This window comes from Pieris rapae, chromosome 11, assembly GCF_905147795.1.
Source record: "Pieris rapae chromosome 11, ilPieRapa1.1, whole genome shotgun sequence".
Lineage (NCBI taxonomy): Eukaryota > Metazoa > Arthropoda > Insecta > Lepidoptera > Pieridae > Pieris > Pieris rapae.
Genome location: NC_059519.1, coordinates 3,629,655 through 3,650,680, shown reverse-complemented (window position 1 = coordinate 3,650,680; position 21,026 = coordinate 3,629,655). Strand labels below are relative to the sequence as shown.

General features: G+C 31.7%; 1 protein-coding gene across 3 annotated transcripts; it reads left to right on the top strand.

Annotated features, from left to right (window-relative positions):
• Window positions 1-474: 474 nt before the first annotated feature.
• LOC110997403 (beta-1,3-glucosyltransferase) lies at window positions 475-16,479 on the top strand. Of its 3 annotated transcripts, XM_045630200.1 has the most exons (12): window positions 479-624; window positions 1,712-1,897; window positions 2,032-2,082; window positions 10,892-11,001; window positions 11,497-11,688; window positions 12,082-12,230; window positions 13,126-13,315; window positions 14,006-14,138; window positions 14,896-15,049; window positions 15,298-15,407; window positions 15,893-16,062; window positions 16,272-16,479. In XM_045630200.1, exons 2-12 carry the CDS (start codon window positions 1,885-1,887, stop codon window positions 16,416-16,418), a joined length of 1,419 nt encoding a protein of 472 aa, XP_045486156.1. In that variant the 5' UTR covers window positions 479-624; window positions 1,712-1,884; the 3' UTR covers window positions 16,419-16,479. The 3 variants fall into 3 exon arrangements, with proteins under 3 accessions (XP_045486155.1, XP_045486156.1, XP_045486157.1); XM_045630199.1 differs by lacking the exon at window positions 1,712-1,897 and having other exon boundaries at window positions 475-624; XM_045630201.1 differs by lacking the exon at window positions 479-624 and having other exon boundaries at window positions 1,534-1,897.
• Window positions 16,480-21,026: the final 4,547 nt, after the last annotated feature.

Genomic DNA, 21,026 nt, shown 5'->3' with positions numbered 1-21,026 from the left:
TAAGCTCATGGAACCATCCAGCTATAGACCTATGGCAAACACTTCTTTATTTTCTAATTAATATATTGATGTGGTATTTTCCACATAAAATTGGAATTCCATATTGATTTTTCTCCATACATACGGTAGAATTTATTTGAAGTGACTTCCTTAAGAACTTATCAGATTTAAAAAAATATAAAATCATGTTTGAATTAGATATAAATATTTTACATTTATTGCAAAAAATTAAAAATTCCTAGAGTGCACATCGATGATACCAACTATTATTACATTGTGACTCAATCGCTATATGAATCACATACCATTTTATTACCCTTTTCAGAAAGTATGGATTCTGATACTATCGGATCTTAAAATTTTGTCGATCGGATACTCATTCAAAATTGTTGAATAATTCGATTATCACGTCCCTAGTCGGAATATTTTACGTTTTATTTAAAGTTTAAACTTCACCACAAATTTAAGTCTAAATATTTATAGGTTTCAATTGTTTATTGTTATGGTTACTAATTAAAAGTTAAATAAGACTTTATCAAGCTTTGTACTACCAGCACAAATAGTAAAAAAGTTTATTATTGTAATTTAATTTACTTTTCATTAGAATGAAGCTGAATAATCACCGTAAGTTGAAATCTTTTAGCCTGCGATAATTTAAATTAGTATGTATATGTCATGATATTTACATACCATATTTGTAATTTTTCTCTCTTATTAAAACAAACTATTGCAAAAGCTTTACTTTTATAATAATACTTTCTAACATTTGTAATTTCTTTTTACTTAATTTATTTATAGAATATGTAAAGATGATACTATGAATACTATAATACTATGAATATGATGCTATGAATATTTATTCAAATAATATGAATCATATCAAAGTATTTCTTGAAACCCTATTAGGGTTTTTCATTTCAATATTTTAAATTTCTGAGAATGTTTTTATGGCATTATAAAAGCATTAATAGAAATAATGTATATATAACATTTATAAAATATATGTAAGCTGTATGTGTGTACAGATTACAGACTTAAATATCTAAAACTTGAATAATATATTGTCTTAAGCCTTAAAAAATATCTATTACTGCTTAATTGATGAGTTAAAAAATAATAAATGTTTTGACTTCGTTATTGCCTTCTGTAAAGAAAAAATGGTGCACAAAATAACATCATCATTAATACAAAAAAAAAAGAATGCTTGTAACTATATTTTGTGAGTATATTCTGGGCAGTCCGAGATATTATAATGGTCATATTCGAGTCAAGACCAAATTTACAAGTAATGTTTGTTGCCGACAATCCCTTGGATGTGGTAGATATATTCAATAGAAAACAGTAAGGACTGGATTTATTTGGTTCATTTGTGTATTGATTATTCAGGAAATTAACTTGTAGTTTGATTTTAAATATAATAAAGACTTAAAAAGCTTTTGGTTTGAAATAAGAAAAAATATGCATATTGAATTGAAAAGAAAAAGCATGTATTGAAGTTTTTGAACTTACTATTATTGAATTATGATGTAAAAATAAAGACATAATAGACTTTACTAGATATAGATTGTAGATAGCTATTTTGAGTAACGGAATTGTTTATCTACCAAAAACATATTCTAAATAACTTATTACCTCACACTTACAATTTCTATAAACATATGTTTGTTCAAATAGTCAATTTCCGCAATGCTTTCATGTTCAATCAATGCAGAAAATAAAGTCGAGTACTACCGCTAGGGGCGATAAACGTATTCCTAATAGCTTTGCTTATCCACGGAAAAACGGAATGGCGCATTCGGAAAATGGGAATTGGGATCTGGGAACGATAGTTTCCTCTCCGTTGCGGTAGGGTACGCACGCTTTGTCGTGTGATTTCCCGCCAAAATGATCGCGAGAGGTAATAAGATGATTATAATAGTGTTGACTAAATACCTTATATAATATATTGAAATTTTAAATAATGAAAGAATGAATGAATATTTTTAAATTTGTATTCGAACTTTGATAATTAATAATATACATTTGTTGCAGTTAGAGCATTCCTGTTGATAATAGTTTCCGTCCACGCCGCGAAAAATTTTGGTAAGTACAATTTAAATTCGAATAATGTTAATGTTTATTCTGTTGTGTTGTATTATTAGAATACATTGACATTGACTAGTGCTACTGATGATTTAAAATTTTGTCATAAAATGAGTTAGCATTTATTGTTTCTTTCCCAATTCTATCTCTGTACCACAATATTTGCGGATTCGTAAAATAAATAATCATACTTTAACATTTCTTCGCAACATTCAAACCATATTTTATTATTTATGTTCGAGTTTTTAAATAAAAAAAGTAGATTAAAATAATTCTTATACGAATATTTAATGATTCAGGTTTGAAACTTAATCCAGCATTCTTGTCAAACATTATAAACCATACGTAGATACTTGCTCAACTATTTCGTGTTAAATTACATATGTTAAAACGTAAGTTATGAAATTCTAGATCTTAATAATGTATATAATTGCGCTATGAATTATATTAACGAATTTTTTAATCGCGCTATTCTAGAACTGGCTATATTAGTGACATGTTTGGAAAGACTGAGAGGAGAATGTAAATTCGTTTATATTTTTAAGTAGTTTTTTTGTTAGTATAAGTAATTAAATAAATGAATATAGTGTGTTATATTATTAAAGAAAATATACTCTGTATTAGATATATATGTGGCCATGTAATATTTTTTTGTGCTTAATTAACACTTGCATAACATACACATACATACCCTATACTTCACCTCACCTTCAACTAATCATTAAAACTAAATGACACATATAAATTGATATAATCTTATTTTATATACAAAACAGTTTAGTTCTACCCTTGTTCTATTTATCTTAACACTATATCCTTCAATACCCAATGGTAAATTTTCACAGACAACATAGACTCTATGTTACGTGGTAAATCTTAATAAACAACGTATACACTTAACGCTGATTTTTTTTGGAATTCCACGCCAGTTTCAAAGAAAAATTTAATACCGTATGTAGACGACCCAAGCACAATGTGTTTTTCACTACTTTGTTTATTGTTAAATGATAATTTGCAAACGTGTTAACAGAAGCGAGTATCCGTAGCTTTTATGAATATTATTTCTGTAGCATTCATTAGTCTAATTGCGCTCGCCGCTCATATTACTAGGTTTGCCCGCAGCAAATCTAGGGATGAGATAACTTTTATGAACCTAAGATTTTTACATATTTACTTCTCATTTATTAAATAAAAGTAAAATATATATTATTTATTTTAATTGTTGACAACGTACAATTGGTGTTCGTAAAACTGATTTAGATATTTACATGTCTCTTTGAGGTTTTAATTCTAGGACCTGGATGACCGAGCTTTGCTCGGTATTTTTGTATTTTTATAAATCGTGTTTTTTGTAAATTATATTTAAGTACGAATTACATACGAATAAAATGTTGAAATATGAATAATATTTTTCGATCTTACCGACAGAATAATAAAAAAAATTGAACTGGTTTTTTAAAGTTATTAATTTAAAGAAAAAAATCATGAGTGTGATAGAACACGAATAAAATGAAATTTTCTAGAAATGATTCCTAGCTAGATCGATTTATCGCCCCTGAAACCCCCCGTATACTAAATTTCATTAAAATCGTTGGAGCCGATTCCGAGATCCCGATTACATATATACATATACACAAGAATTGCTCGTTTAAAGATATAAGATTTAGTTATATGTGGGTAGTATTGAAAAGTAGGTACTCAACCGATTTTTACCAGAGTATTTTGCCCAAAGTTGACAATAGCTTAACTGTTAATTTTTTTTAAATAACCAAAGCATTTTTTTAACAAAATGTTATCATAAACTATTCTTTTTTATACATCTGTGAAAAAGTGCAATAAAGTAGTCATACCGTGTCTCAAATTTATTATTGAGGGTAAGTATCCTGCCATATTACGTAAAATTAATGGTATGTTCATAATCATTAATTTCTTAATATAATTACCACAGCTTCATAAGTTTTAATACCGTGGTAATATTTTCGTCAGCTATGGCTTACTTGGTTTTAGTATTTTTAAACTCGAAATTACGACAAAGTTGTAAGCTCCTTGCATCGTCTCGCATAATTTAAACGTTGTTCTTAGTCAACTTCCTAAGTCTACCCAGAAATTGTCTTTATAACTCGAGGCGACTGCTCATCAAAAAGGTTCTTATTACAACATTTTGACACTCAAACCTGGGAGTATTCCCAGGTGATGTTTATCAATAAAAAAACACATATTGTGGCTTGTAGCTACTTTGTTACAAGCCATATGTGTTTTTTTAAAATAATCATTATTATTTAATTATAAGCCTATCCTGTACATTTATCTTAAATGCAGTTCAGCAATAAGTTAGGTAATTATAAGATTGTCGTCGCAGTGATTTAGCATTAGACAATATAGGAGGTTTGCTCGTAGGGATGTGGAGAATAATATAGGTCAAAATTTTATGTTTGGGCCTCATATTTTTTATCTGTTTCATAACCATTTGTGAATCAATAGGTAAGTCTCCTGTATCTGAGACGTCTTCGACTTTTTGGCCCTAAGGCAAGCCGGTTTCCTCACGATGTTTTCCTACACCATTCGAGCGAATGATATATGCGCACATAGAAAGAAAGTCCATTGGTGCACAACGAATCCAAACTTATACCTCAAGAATTAGATTCGCACGCTTAATCTACTACGCCAACACTGCTTTCTTGTTACTGTAGTTGTTAAACTCTTACAAACCATCTGATAGTGACATAAAACTCTTTGCTTGTCTTACATATTCGTCTTTTGGTCTTTAAAATGTCTTAAGAAGGCCATTTCTATGTAACAGTTGGAGTGGTCGCTAATATCGCAAATTCTAGAACAAGTTACTGTGTTTATACACATACATTGGTTATATTTACAGTTATACCATCACTATATGTATCTAATTCAGAATTCTCAGCGACTATAATGCCCTTATTAGTAGTAATAACGGTTCAAATCAAGGCGTATTTTGAAGAAATTGACTGAAAATACCGAAGGCTTCTTAACGAGACCCAAATTATAGGACTTGAAGGATTCAATTGAGGCGTATAAATGATGTTAGCCAGGAATATAAACTATTGTATGATTAAATATAATTTGGCTATTATCGTTCACCAATGTTCGATAACTAAATTGTATGTTATATTGAAATTCCTTGGACCCACGGTTGTGCGGAAGTATCTTAATGAAAAATCCGGATAAACTAGTCAATACACAATAAAACTTACTAGATTACGCATATGTGTAAACTAAAATGTAGTACCAATCAAACTGACATCAAAGTCCGGAGGTAGGTAAGTATCAACCAAGTCGAATTCCCACTTTCTCTGGTATATCGGCACAAGAAAAGGACTCCATAGAGAGATCGGTAGTGGGAGAATCTAGTGATAGCTCAATCAAAGGCCTGGACCTCATTTTTCTGAATCAGTGTCATGGTTATTTTTATATCTAATATGCAAGAAGATGATCAGCCTCCAGTGCCTGACACACGTCGTTGACTTTTAGGTTTAAGACATATCGGTTTGCTCATAATGTTTCCCTTCACCGTTCGAGCGAATGTTAAATGCGCATATCGAAAGAAAGTCCATTGGTGCACAGCCGGGGTTCGAACCTACGACCTCAGGGAAGAGACTGTCACTAGCCCAACACTGGCCGCTCGCTCATTTTGTTACTTCCTTAGTATGGAGATTTGGAGATATTAATCTAATCTTTTACTTCATTGCAACATACACAGTAATAAATACATGATCATAGTACAATGTTATTACTTATTAGACTTGTAAGTCTGAGATAAAATATCGACGTTTGTTGCTAAATCTGAATTATCAGATTAAAAAGCATTAGCTTATAAAGAAGTCTTATTTGAATTTCAATTCCAAGAAATGCCTCGGAGTTCTTACTTATCTAGTTACAGCGATGTTTTTGACCGTGAAATACATTTCCGAGTTAGACTGATGTAGATAAAGTCTTGTTAGCATTTCACAAAAATTAAAAAAAATAAATGCTACTTTCCTTAATTGGATTCTTAAAAGGTGGTTCTTTTAATGTCCTTCGTTTCATAAGCATTAGGTACAACGTGAAACCAGCCCGTCAAAATATTTTAAAGTAATATCGCCATAAGGTTCATAAACTATTCGATAGTGTTTCTAAGGATTAGCTAAGAATTTATTTATTTATAAACACTTCGTTACATTACAATATAAAAACTTAATTATTTATAATTTAATAATTAATTTCAATTTCATTACAACATAAATGAAAAGAAGGGCAAATGGCGGCCTTTTCGCTTTCGAGCGATTTCTTCCAGGTAACCACTAATTATTATTAGATTTAAGCTGAAAACTTCATAGAGTTGGACATGTATTTTTTGTGTACGTAAGTTTTCTATATGAATTTTAAAAAATAATTATTTTTACTTTCGAAATTAATTTATTTAAAAAACCTTGCTAATGATCGGCACAGTGAATTATTAGTAATGAAGAAAAATTAAGTATGTACATGATTTAATGAGACAGGCACATGCAGGCAAACATAACAAACACGAAAAGATAAAAATATATCGATTATTAAATTTAAAAGATGGATTGTAAAAACTAAAGGAAATTTGATTTCTAAATATGAGGGGAGCAACTTTGGATATCCAGACTTAGGTCGTTGTAAGTTATATTTTTTGGTTTTCTCATTTATATAACTCAACCAGGTGATGGGCCACACGGCTGTATCGAGGTCAGGTTGTCTAGACTAAACCCTTAACTTTTAAGTTTTAAACTATGAACTAGATATTATCACTTACTAGCTGCTTAAGTACGATAGTCGTTAGATGTTCAGATGCACTCGTGATAGGGTGACGTATGCATCTTCTTTTAATGTCCTAATTAGGTCAACTGAAGTCTTATAAAGGCAACGATTACCACTTATAGTTTAACTGCCTTTCTGATTTTATTCACAACATGATTAACTTGGATATTTCAATATTAAATAATTAATAAACCGCCAATCCTGGCGGTGTGACGGATGAGACGTGGCGCGCCAACAATAGAAGCTGTCGATCCAACGTGTTCATTGGTATGCTTTTAGTTATGAAATTTTTAAAATTAGAGGGTCTTAAACATATGCTTTTTTCTTGCAGTCTTTGGACAAAAGCGGTCTTTCTTTTTAAATAATTTCCATTTTTCCAGCAACGCACTTGCGAGCCTTCTGGCAATGTGAGTGTCCGTGGGCGGCGGTTTGCCTCCATTAAAAAAGAACACATTTTTCATGGATCCTGGCGCCTCCTCCAGTTCTTTCAAATATTTCTAAACAGCTGAAATAGACTTTATAGCGTATAGTATAGATTCAATTTCACTAATCATTGAATGTAGTATTTGATGATGTTTATTTTATTTATCCAAGTTTTCTTTCATATTTCATTCCATATAAAAAAACTGTTTATTCATGTATTCTTGTTTTTATTTTTGGGTAATTTGTATTAGTAAAATCTGAATGAAATACAGTAAATAATATCAACATACTCCTAATCAAGGTAGCGTTTGACTTGTAAACACGCTTGCTTACGTGAAACGTTAATGTATTTGTAAATGTTGATAAAATGAATAAATAAATACATAGGTTATTTGGTACCGGGTCGGTTCCCGTAGGAGTCTGGAAATCTGTTCCACAAGGTGGAGTCGAATTATTGATGTGCACTCGACAAGGTGCTGGCGACAGTTGAACGATTTTATTTCGTTTTCTGCACGTGCCGCAGAAATTATAATCGTTAGTCGGGAACATTCGTTAGTATTCGCCTAGGCTTTTTGAGGCAGAATTGTTTTTTACTGTACTTTTAGTTTTAATTGATTGGTAACAGATACCAATACGAATACAATTTCTATGCGGTTTCAGTCTTCTATTTTTTGACTCGAAATATTTAACACACCTTTGTCAGAAGATAAAATGGTAAATGTACTTACAAACTTATCTTTTTTAACACAAAAATATAACAAAAGGCAGCTGGCTCATCATGGTCCAGGCTAACCATAGCTTGTGCTGATTTTCAGCCAACTCTACTGCCACATTCACAATATATTATGAAATCGAAACATAGACAAGAGCAGATCCTGCGAATAATATCAGTAAAGGTTCTGTAGTAATCTGTGTTTTTAAAAATATTGATTTTTATACACTATTAACGAGTCTGTTGCTCTATTTATAGTCTGTAAATGACGTAGCCGATATAGTCATAGAGTTGTCGGATAGCGTGGATTGGGATAATCCCAGTAGATTTGAATAGAATCCGATTCGATGGCTACGAATTATTTATGACGTTCAGAGCTATTTGCACCTTATCGGGAGCCGGGGTATATTACAGAAAACTGAGTTTAACCCGCGGCGATATGGAATATCAAATTGCGAAAATAGAATTATCAATTGGGTACTGTGAAAGCTTTTATTTTTTAATAATACATAATACCGATAATATTTATAAGTATTAGAGATCTATATAATTAAGCTTATATTTCGACTAAGACGTTGGTTGATTGTTATATAAAATCGTTTAAATATATATTAAATTAATTAATATTGTTATATATATTAAAAAAGATGTTTGTATAAAAAACGAATTAAAGTTAGCGCTGTGTTATCTCATATAATGACGTTTGTGGGCCGTGATTTAAACGTTTTATAATAAATGTAATGTCTATATAATAGGATCGAAAGAGCAGCGTTTACCTAGTCGTTTCAAAATACGACTCTCATCCCTGGGGTTGTAGGTTCGATCCCTGGCTGTACCAGACATACTATTTGCGCATTTCTACACGGTTAAGGAAAACATCGTGAGTAAACATAGGACCCAAATCACCTACTTGCATATTGAATATATACAAAAATCTGAGGCCAGGACCTAAAAGGTTGTAACGCCATTTGTATTATAAACCATAGGACCGTTACTTCTCTAAGACAGAGTGGATTTACTTACGTATAATTATGAAGAAGTGTTTATTGCAGAGACTAAAAGCAACAATTAATATAAATTTCGCCTTTATTCGTAACAAATATTAAAGTTACATTAATATCACTCAACTTATGTCTTAGTTTTAAATTCTTTTGACTACATAAATCATGAGTTACTACGCTCGACCAAGTGGAAAAATTCTCAAATGGCTTATCCCTGACCCTATCTTCGAAGGGAATCTTAGTCAAATAAATTCGCAAGCTATGAATAATGTAGGTGCACCTGAGATACGACACATTACGTCGAGGCACTCTGTCTCATTCTGAGGCGTTTTTAAAGGCGATTAAAACGAAATTACGCGGGATTTGTAAATAAGAGCGAAGTTTTTTTTTGCATGAGAAGCTCATAATTGTTTCTTTCTATGAATATGCGTGTATTTTGGCCCATTTTGCGAGTGGTTTTTAAGCAAATATGGCAATTCGTTTTAAAATGTAAATTCGTAGTAACCATTTTTTTCTTTTAGAAGTTTTTTTTTTTTCAAGAATATTATTATTTAATGCGACGTCAATCTATTTATAATAATTAAGTTTCGCATGGGCACTAAATGTAATTTAATATATTATAAACATTAAAATCAGTTTAACGTATTTTATAACGTTTCCAATTCCCGACACTGCCAAACGTGAAGTATATTAACGCGCGAGTTCACACGAACTTTGGACGCGATAAAATCCGACCCGAAAACTTTCGGATTGCAACCAACTTTGCACAGGTTATTATCTTCTGAATTATTCATCGGCCTTACTGCAGTTTGTCATCTGCACTTGTTTCTTGTTTGGAAGCTTGGGATTGTGCTGAATTCGTCCAAATTGTATAGGATTTTAGAGCAGTCATATTTAAATTATTGTGAAATTCTAATTACCTGTTTTTTTTTTTTTACTAAAAATTATTCAATGTCTGATCTTTACTGGACAAACGCTCGAATTACATTGTATTAAATGTATGTACTTTAGGTATGTAATAAAACAGCACATTCGGAACGGATGAAATTTCACTGGAATCACCTTGATTTTCTTTGTTATCCACCATTGAAGGCTTCCTTACTAGTATATACCCAACAACCCATCGACATATTTTCGACTTTGGGTCCATCACAAAAGGGCCTACCTACCCCTGAAGAGTAGTTTTTTTTGGCAAACGTTTTTTTCGAAAATTTAAAATTTCTTGCCTGCATCTAGCAACTATCACAAACTCATTAACATTATTTATATTATTAATATAATAAAATTATTTATTGTAAAATTTATCCACGAATTATTTATAAAATGAATATGAATGATATCGTATTACCATTGTTTTATCATCGCCGTTACACCGTGATCTGATTAATCTCCAGTTTGACAGGACGTACCTGACGCCTCATATGATGGATGTTCCCGCAGGCTTCACGAGCTCAAAGCTATTTGTCATAATTTGATGATGTCGTTACCATATCGATATCGATTTCTGATAAGCGTACCGTGTTCAAACGGTTCACTACACGCTTTGATTATGCTCCGAAGAATTATTGGATTTGTGCAATCTATTTGTGGTTAAATTATCACGCTTTGCTGATGATTATAACACATTGTGGGCGTTGTGTACGGCCAATTTTAAAAATATAAGACCCTTTAGAAACTATGTGGTAGATATTTTTATACTGTGTCAATAAGATATTTAAATTATTCAGGCACTGCTAAGAGTTATACTTTCGATTCCATTCGCCGCTTGTCATATAAAAAGCTTGTATACTTTTTTTGTCACGTCGCTTCGCTGTTATTGTCTTTTCAAAAACGCACGGTTAATAATTTATTAAACTACAAAAAACGTCACTTGTTGCAGATTCAAGAAACGTTGTTTTTACAATAATCGGCCAGTCTGAGCCATATCACGCCAGCGTCGCTAGCCGACTCAAATTGGACATAGAGAATCAGGTCAATGAATTGGAAGGCGTGAGTATAAGTGCAATGTTTATGTATGTGTGTTTATATAATAGTACCTGGATGGCCGAGCTTTGCTCGGTATTTTTATTTTTTTATAAATTGTGTTTTTCGAAATTATATTTAATTATAAGTAAGAATTACATACTAATAAAATGATGAAATATGAACAATATAGATTATATAATGCTGGAATAGCTTTAGTGTTGTTGTGTCGTTAAAGGAAAGTTAAAGCAAAGTAAATTTAAAAAAAATAGTATTATTATTCGCCGATAGATGTCAGGAAGAACACGACCTTTTTGTTATTTTCTATCATTTATTCCTAGCTAGATCGATTTATCGCCCCCGAAACCCCCCGTATGCTAAATTTCATGAAAATCGTTGGAGCCAATCCCGAGATTCCAATTATATATATATATATATATATATATACAAGAATTGCTCGTTTAAAGATATAAGACAAGGTAAGATAAGATTTAGCTTGATTAAGCGTACAAACATTTTTAGCGAGAAGCAATTATACACATTGCACACGAAGATTTCTCAGTTCCCGGTGCGTGGACAGTGATTCCACTCTTTCGGCCTCTGTTCACAAAGTACAAGGGTAGCGATGTACGATGGGTCCTATTTTTGGAGCCTCACACCGCTGTGCGTTGTGGAAAACTTTTCGAGGCTCTGGCTGCAGCTGATAAACAGAAGGTAGTGTTTGAAAACAGGAATCGTAAAAGTTATGCAATTTTCCGTTTCTATTGTTGTACGTTAAAATAATTCTAGAAAAAACAATTGCGATGCAACCTTCTAATGTCTAGCCTCTTGGATTTTTTTCGTCATCATTTGTTTTTTCCTAGGCAAATAGATCGCCTGTTGTGCCTTACACGCCGAGGACTTTTTCGGTATAAGGCGTGCCGAATCCTTACGATGTTTTCCCTTCATCGTAAGCGAGTCAAAGAGTCCATAAGTGCACAGCTGGGGTTCGACCCCACGACCTCAGAAGTGAGAGTCACACACTGCTGTCACTAGGTCAACACTGCTATATAATTCGTAATTAATGGAAGAAGTGAATTTTAATGAAGTCTGTCTTAATTTTGACAGGATGTAATGTGGGTGGGGTACCCGTTAAGTGACGATGAACCGACTATCATACACCACTTTACGCACTTTGAGGAATTGGAAGACGATGGTGGTTTTGTATATCCCAACTTCGCCAGCGGTTTTGCTATGAAGATGGGATTAATAGAAAGGTCAGAAGAGAAAAAGATTTATTCTTACCAATCTATACAATAGAATATAATCATTCTAGTGGTTTTAAAGTTATTCTCTATCAATGTTGTATATTCTGCATAACAAGAATTTCAATACGTTTATTATTACGAGACTTCTTTGAACATTTACGATCTATCAACCCTAATTTACTAACAGTGTCGATTACGACGAAGACACTACGTTCTTGTGTATTTTTTTCTGTTACCATTAAATCAAATCAAATCAAAATATCTTTATTCATATAGGTAAACATGTACACTTATGAACGTCAAGAAAAACAAATTAAATTAATTGTAAATTTACATTTACAACCAGTTCGCAAGTCAAGGGCGTAGAGCGGGTAAAAATTAATAGTAACTACATGCTAAACTAACATGTACTAACACTATTTTACTTATTCAAATGGGTTTGTACTTTTCAATCTTCTCACTAAACCAGTGAATGTTTAAAGTAATTGCTTTTATATAAGTTATCACATTATATACAGTAACACAATTATATACTGTTTTAAAAATATTTCTCGTTAGTAGTACAACGAATTAATTATTATAAATAACGTAAAATGGAAAAACATTTTGGACTTCCGTTGTTGATTATTTGACGTTTTGAGTTCTTTTAGAAATGGTAGTCAGCGAGAGATGATTCGTTATATTTGAAAGCAATGTTCTGCTATATTTTTTCACAAATTGTCCTCATTTTTTATACAAATGTGCTGAGCGCTAACAACCCAAAAACATTATATTATTATATAAATTTTGCTTGACTGAAATGATTATAAAAGTTTTGTTTGACGCTTCGGTGGACGAAGAAATTGTGACCAATTTGTGTTCTATTAAGAAATAGAGTTATAAAGAATATCATTTGTTTTAACAGTGTTTTAGAAAAAATGGAAAGTGGCACAGCCAAAATCGATGCTGATTTCTCAATAGACCCGGCATTCGAACTGGCCCGTCTGATTTATGGAAGTCGGGATAGCCCCGGGCCACTGCTCACCCGAGATTTGAGTTTCTGTGTTGTCTCTATGGACAACTGTGCTACGTACCCAAGGCAGTTTGATTCATGTGTGAGTAAAGCTTCAAGATTTAGTATAAGATGAACTCAAAGGCTTGAAGCTAAACCACCTGAAGCCTCGAAATCCTAAGAGAAATCCTCGTCACGTGATGCGTAAACCTACCACATGGTACCGGTGATAAAAAAATACTATGATATAATAAATAGAGCCTAATTTATGTTTTAACTGTAATGTTCGGAGGTTAGAGGGGCCTTGAAATGTATACGATAGCAAGTCGAAAATATGTCATATATATTTATTGATTTTTATACACAATAAAATTCTATATATAAAAACCAGTAGTGCCACAGAGTAATCTGCAAGAGCTCTTGACTACAGGGATGGAGCCCATTAATAACTAAAATATAATTTAAACAATGTATAATGGCTCTACAAATATAAGATTATAAGATATATAAGACTAATATAGGATATATAAGACTAATATAGGATATATAAGACTAATATTACACAACCATGGCTACATTTTTTTATATGTTTTTATTCGATCTTATCTTTCTGTGTATTTCTAAATGCGTACTCGAAGAGTATATTTAAACTCGAACAATTTGTTTATGTTACATAAGATTCACGTATTTTAACCTTGAATTAGAAACAAGAAATATGTAAACCAAAATATTACATTTTGCCTGTATTTCAATACATTATCTACTCCATTTAAATGGTAATAATATCTGGCAGGGCAGTGTGGCTGAAGAGTCAATATACTTCGCGGTTAAGACGTGGAGCGCGTTCCACTCGACACGCGCGCGCGCACTCAAGAAGACATGGGGGAGACATGTGATGCACTTGCACTTCTTCAGCGATCAGAATGGTATGTGGAATATTGTAGCTTTGAAAAAAAAGTCACTTTTTATTATACCTTTGAAGAATAATCAATAATCAGTGAATTCTATTTCTTCCTTGACATCTGCAACCAGAATAGTTGAGAAGTTTAGTGTTGTTAACGGATTAAGTTTGTTTGGATTTTGAATTTCAAATCTATAGAGGCTGTCTGATGTCTCAAAAACTAACGTAAGGCATACTGTACGATCATAACTTTCACCTACACTCTCAAATGCATCCGCATACACACCCATTCACACACTAGTTCACTCATTCTTAATTTTTAACACTACTTTTTAAAACTGTTTTAAACATGTATCATGTACCACGGAATAATTGTTTTTTAGTTTCCCGCTCCCTACTGTGGGGACTAGCGATATGTATATGAACCTTGTCACAACCTTTTTGTCATAAATAAAGTTTTTGATTTTTATTTATTATTATTATTATTCTAAAACGCATTATTTCCGAGTCACAAGAAATATGTAGGGGCGTCGATATCCTCAGGACTCATCTCTATAGACAATACCGGAGGCAAAGATCGCGTGGCGTTTCGCCTACGAAATGGACTGATCAAGTCAAAGACTAGTTCTCAAAATAATACATCCTTGTAAAGGAGGCGAAGGATCAAAATCGGCAGAGGAAAAGATCTTACTACATGCTATGTAGTAAGATCTTTTCCTCTGCCTCTGACCACGATACTCCGATATGACGTACAGACCCTGAATGATGATCCTTGTTCACAGATCCAAGTTTGCCAGCGACGAACATCGGTGTCCCGAACTCAAAAACGGGACATTGTATGAAGACAATCGCGATTTTAAAGGAAGTCGTGAGACGTGTGCAGAACATGCCGCAAATTAAATGGATTTTCTTGGCTGATGATGACACTATACTTGGGTATGTCAGTGTCTAAACAACTAGTATATAAGTGTTTTTTTTTAATAGAACAGGGACACACATTAGGTTCAGTATCTAACTTCTATGTAAAACTCTTCCTTTTTAATTATGTAAGATAAATTTGTATGTACAATGTTTTTGTGTGGCGGGATATGCGAAGTTTAGATTGTACCACTAAAATATTTTTGTACCATATTTCTTGGAAATAAATTATTATTATTAAGAAAACTTTATGAATGCTCTTATAGGGTCCAAAGGTTATGCGAGGTGCTGAGTTGTTACCGCGGTGGTGGTGACGTCACAGTACTAGGCGAACGATACGGATACGGTTATGGAAAGAAAGACGCAATTCATAAAGGTATATGAAATTATATAAATAAACACACATACACCAACAAGTTAATAGTTACTCTAAAAAAATAAAATTTCTACTTAAGAAAATACAATTTTTGTATTTTCTCTCTCTCCAGTTGAAGGAGGCCAAAATTTTAAGTGTATTTTTTGTAAAAGTGGATGAATGTTTCAAGGAATACATGAGGCTTAATTATTATTATTATATCACTGACAAGGAAATTAGGATTAGGATTTGTAATGCTAATAAATTTTCGCCTAATACCCTTCCTACCTTTTATAGCTTCACAGAGCTATTAGCAAAAATAAGTTAATAATATTTTTTTAACATACATTTAATTTTAATTATTACTATTTACGTTTAAAACAACGTACGTTTAGAATATTTAAAAAACTGTATATTAAATTTAACTTTGCTATAATATATTAGTTAACAAGTATATGAATTAACGTATACTTAAACAATTAAACATATTAAACAATTGTTCTAAGGATACGATTACATAACGGGCGGTGGCGGTACTGCTCTAAGCGTTGGCGCAGCTAAGCTACTATCTCAATGCGCCTGCGCAGCCCTGAGCGCACCAGACGATATGACGCTCGGCGCCTGCGCAACACATCGCTTACATGTGCCCCTCACGCATTCACCGCTTTTCCATCAGGTGATTTTTTTCGTGGTTTATATAGTGTATGTTAAACTACAGAATTATATAATTATCTGAAAAATATCATCTGTAACGAAGAAATCATTTGATTTTTTTTTTGAAGTTCTATAATGTATATTTATAGGATACAAGTTTGTTATCGTTGAATTTTAAAAGCGCGCAAAACATTAAACATAAAATAATTAATAAAGCTTTTTTTATATTAGGCTCGCCCCCAAGATTACCCGCGAGAAGTGCTTGCTCGGGACCGTCCCATATCATTCCACCGGCATTCAACCCCCGACCCTTTAAAAGTATATGCAACATGGTTCCAGCATGACGATCTCGCACTACGCATACGAGACGAACTATAGGATCTATGCAGTTACAATAATTCTACCATGTACAAAATCTTTATTAAAGTCGATTGTTAATTTCAATTTGTATAATTTCATCATACTTTCCTGAATTAAGATATATATGAGTAATGTCTGTATATATTTATGTTTATAGTCTCAAAAATTTAAATGGAAACGCTTATATTTATAGTATTTTTTCTAGCAAAGTAATAAGTTACTTTATTCTAAACTGTCGTTGACAATTTGGCATTTGACACTCACTGCTTCCTGTTACGTCTATTAAAGTCGCCTTCGGGTTTTATTTAACAATAAAAAAGGGCTCAAAAATGTAATTTCTATTTGTAATATGTCCAATGTAGTGTATGCATCGAAGCATACTTCTCCAATTTTACTTAAATCAAATTCTATTCATTGATTATTTGATTGCATGCAACGGCCCATGCGAACCAGCTGGCAATTGACCAAAACCATGTTAATAGAAAATTCTAGATATTTCAGGGATTTTCTAAAATAAATTAAACTTAATATTGTTGACTTTTACAATTTGCTCCTTGCCGTAAAAAAAATGTTTACCACCACCACAGCCACTCGATCAAAACCTTTCCTGCCATTTAATAAAAATATAAAATTTATATACGGGATAATCGATGGTAATATTCACTACATTATTATTAAAGCATATGTAACAATACCATTTTCAACTTGTATGTAGTTAGTATTATAGTTAATGTGATAATAGCATTTGTTTTATTATAGTTTAGCTATAATCTATTAGTAATTAAATTAGACTAGTGTGTATAAGCTAACATATCGTTAAAAAAAGTAATAAAGTTTATTATTTTTGTAAACATTGTTTTCAATTCAACTTCAACATTCTACAGTTCTCGGCACAGTCTATTTGGTCAAATAAAGTCCTTGATATAATATGGACTAGCCAACATAAAATTATTATTCCTGAAATATGCACGTCGACCAAACCTAACTGTATCGTTTATGAAGGGACTTAAAAAGATTCGAAGTCAAAGCGTCAAGATTGGTTATCCCTATCTATTTCGTGGTATATTTAAAAGGCATGCGTAAAAATACTAAGGTGAGTGTCTAAAACCCCAAATAACAATTTTGACTATCATTACTCACTCTGTCTCAACTAATGGAAGTATTGGATTCCGGAATAACAAGACAGCACCGTCATTCGGCTTCTATAAGACACTCCGGTGTTTTGTCTTAACTCAGGGAACTTTGTAAGGCACTCGAACTTTACAGAGTAAAAACAAATAGAACACGGAGTAAGACTTCAGATATACTCGTATGTAAGGAAGTACACGACATTTAACATATTTTAAAATATAATTATTTACGATTGTATAAAAGCTATTAAAGTGAAATGTAGTTTTATTCCTTCTGTGAATGTTCCTTTAACATTCATCATTGGAACAATGGGTAAAAATAGATTAAGAACGACTAATAATCTGTGCATATATATATATATGTATTATTATTACAAATAACATATATACACACTACTATTAAATGAAAAGCAGGCTAACTGGCGGATTTATCGCTTTCGCGCGATCTCTTCCAGACAATCACAGCGAGAATACATAGTTTGGAAGGTAAACAAGAACTGCAAAAATATAGTTATTTAGACAAAACTAATGGAACAAACAACAAACATGTAAACAGTTATCAGAATAATATTAAAGAATTTGTAGTTTACACATTAAAAAAAAACTAAACAAAAGAAAAAGTTACAATTAATTTTGTATAAATGGATTGTAGGCGATTAGAAGTTTTATTTCGTTATAAATATAGATTTTATGCACACAACAATATAGTATTTACAATATTATTAACATGTATACTATATAGTAATGATATTAATTAAAAATGAATAACTAATGCTATAGGTACTTACCTATTTTATTATGTATATTATGTATATTTTATTATATATATTATTTATGGCCGCGTGATATGATAAGAATATGCTCCATTCTTTAATTTTGAAAATAAAAGATTCATACCTTTTTTCAGCGATTCTCAATTCTAATTTTAATACTGACTTTCTTACTAAGTATGTGGTATGACATTATTTCAAGTAAGCAAAACTAGCGGTATTGTAAGATTGATATATTGTTGTGTCAATCACTAAAACTGAAATTCAATATATATAACAACCTAACCAGATTGCTCTACAAATGCAAATTTTCAAACATTAAAAAACATATTTTAAACCTATAATTAAAAAAAAAATAATTTGTTTTTGGTATAGGCATTACTTCCAACGCATTAAACGTACTTAGAAACGTCAATAGGAATAATAAATTCTGGCGAAAACTTTTTGATGTCGTCACATAACCAATATTTTACGAAAAGTTGCCAAGTTAGGGAAACCCGTGGGTCGCTATTAATCATGCGACACGCGATCGAGGTAAGTATTCTCTAACTTGTATTTTTCACTTACAACTTTCTGGGTGCAATCTGTCATATTAAGCATTACACCAACTTATATTTATTATATCTTAAAGATATAATTTAAATAACTTTGATTTGATGACGTTTTTAATTATGAATATTTTGATAGGTATCATTGGTTTTATAAACAGATTAATGTTTAAAGCTTAAGTTTTCTTAGGTCATAATCTTAGATACACTATTTTTTATAAATTACAATTCTTAAAAATTCTTAAATATAATTCTTTATTTATATATTTATAACTGTGTATGGTTTATAAATTTAAAGATTTTGATTGAGATTGATTTAGGATTGATAGGGTTTTTTCAAAATATTTTTTATGAATGATAAATCTTCTAAGATTCAGTTTTAAATGTTTTAAAATAGGGGTTCCATAACGCCGTGGTTTATGTCCAGCTGTCTATAAATCATCGTTTCGTATTAAGTCGCAGGTATCTTAACTAAATGTTCTAGAATATACGAGTTGATTCCCAACGTCTTATTCATATATCCAATGCGCTATCGGTCAAATAATGTAACACGAGAATATTTCAGAAATTTATAGGTAATAAGGACTAGGTTATTTAAATAAAAGAAATCAAAATTCTAACCACGTAAGCGAGCTATATCTCTGATTAGGCGCGTGCGGAGCGCCCTTACAGCATGCTGGCGGTAATAGCGGGCTGTTTACATGGATGCAATGTGCCTACATGGAAAAAACCTCTGTGTGATTTTGTTACGGTAATTTTTTAAATAATTTCATGATTCAATGTACTTTAAAGCAAAGGCACTAGTATTATATGTAGGACAATATTGTTACTAACACAATAATAACCATACATGTCTGCATAAATAAATAATGTTATTATAATAATTTCAAGTTGCATCATAAAAAAAGTATTGATATAATCAAGAGTTCCCGGATAACTTACTAGAACGATAATCAAAGTAACAATAAGGACATGAAAGAACTGTTCTTAATGCAATTTGAATCTTAATTTTATTACAAGAACTACGTAAATTGAATGTGCTTCCATTATGTCTGCGATATACTTTGTGTGACTTGGCAACACTTACAAGACAGCTATTAATCAAATTGGCACTCGGGAGTTGATGTGAACGTAGAGGACTTTTGAACTCGGAAGTTTGAAAGAAAACGAAGTATAGAACGAAATTTGCTATTAAGAATTAATAAATAATATTTTATATGTACTATTCAATCCGACATATTATTTTGTTATGCTATGCTATGTTATAATGAGAATGAGAGGAAGATCTATAGATATAGTTCTATATATCACATCTATATATATATCGGCAAGGTACGGATACCTTCCCCAACAAACATGATGATATAATATAGAACTATACACTCTTAAATGATTAAGAGTGTATAGTTCTATATCAAACACCTTACTTAAAAAAAACTATATGCTTTTATGGTTTAAGCCTTCAATTAGGGCTTTGAAAACTACGAAACAACGAAACGGCTTAAATTGAAAAAAATAATCTGGTGAAAGAAATGTGGTTTAGAATGAAATTGTCTGCGGGCGTATATACAATTATTCTCTGTTGCCATTACAACGCCATTAAAACGGTAAGATGGCGACAATTTATCTTTTGGACAGATAATTAAAGGATTCTGCTGTCAGTCCACAGATTAAACAATAAACAATAGCCACCCGATTCCCATTTCCGCTGCGACCAAATACATTTATTAGTCGCTCACTCTGTTAACACGCTTAGAATAAAAATATATTAACAATATCAGTAGTTATATTTTTAGCTTTATAAATAATGAAATCAAGACTTCAATGTCCATTTTGTAATAAAATAATATTTGAATTTAACCCCGCGACTCGAGATTTCTGAAAATATTTCCCATAGTAGCTTTTATATTTGCTTCGATAACTCTGAATAACATTTAAGGTTTACGATAAATCATAATAGATTCCATAGAATATCTTACATTGTTTTTTTTGTTATTATGATTTATTTCAGAGGCAATCCAAGTTCTTGATATAACAGGAGATCATTATCAAATATGAGTGTAAAGAACGAAGAGATTGAATTCTATCCGTCGACAAATTGGATTGTCTTCGTAGGGTTTGGTTATTGGGATGCAGATAGGAGATAGATATTCTATCACGGTCTGATCTCAGATTGTT

Coding starts and splice junctions, on each gene's coding strand:
- LOC110997403 (XM_045630199.1), top strand. Junction 2,083..10,891: donor CCACGCCGCGAAAAATTTTG/GTAAGTACAATT, acceptor CACTTGTTGCAG/ATTCAAGAAACGTTGTTTTT. Junction 12,231..13,125: donor AAGATGGGATTAATAGAAAG/GTCAGAAGAGAA, acceptor TTGTTTTAACAG/TGTTTTAGAAAAAATGGAAA.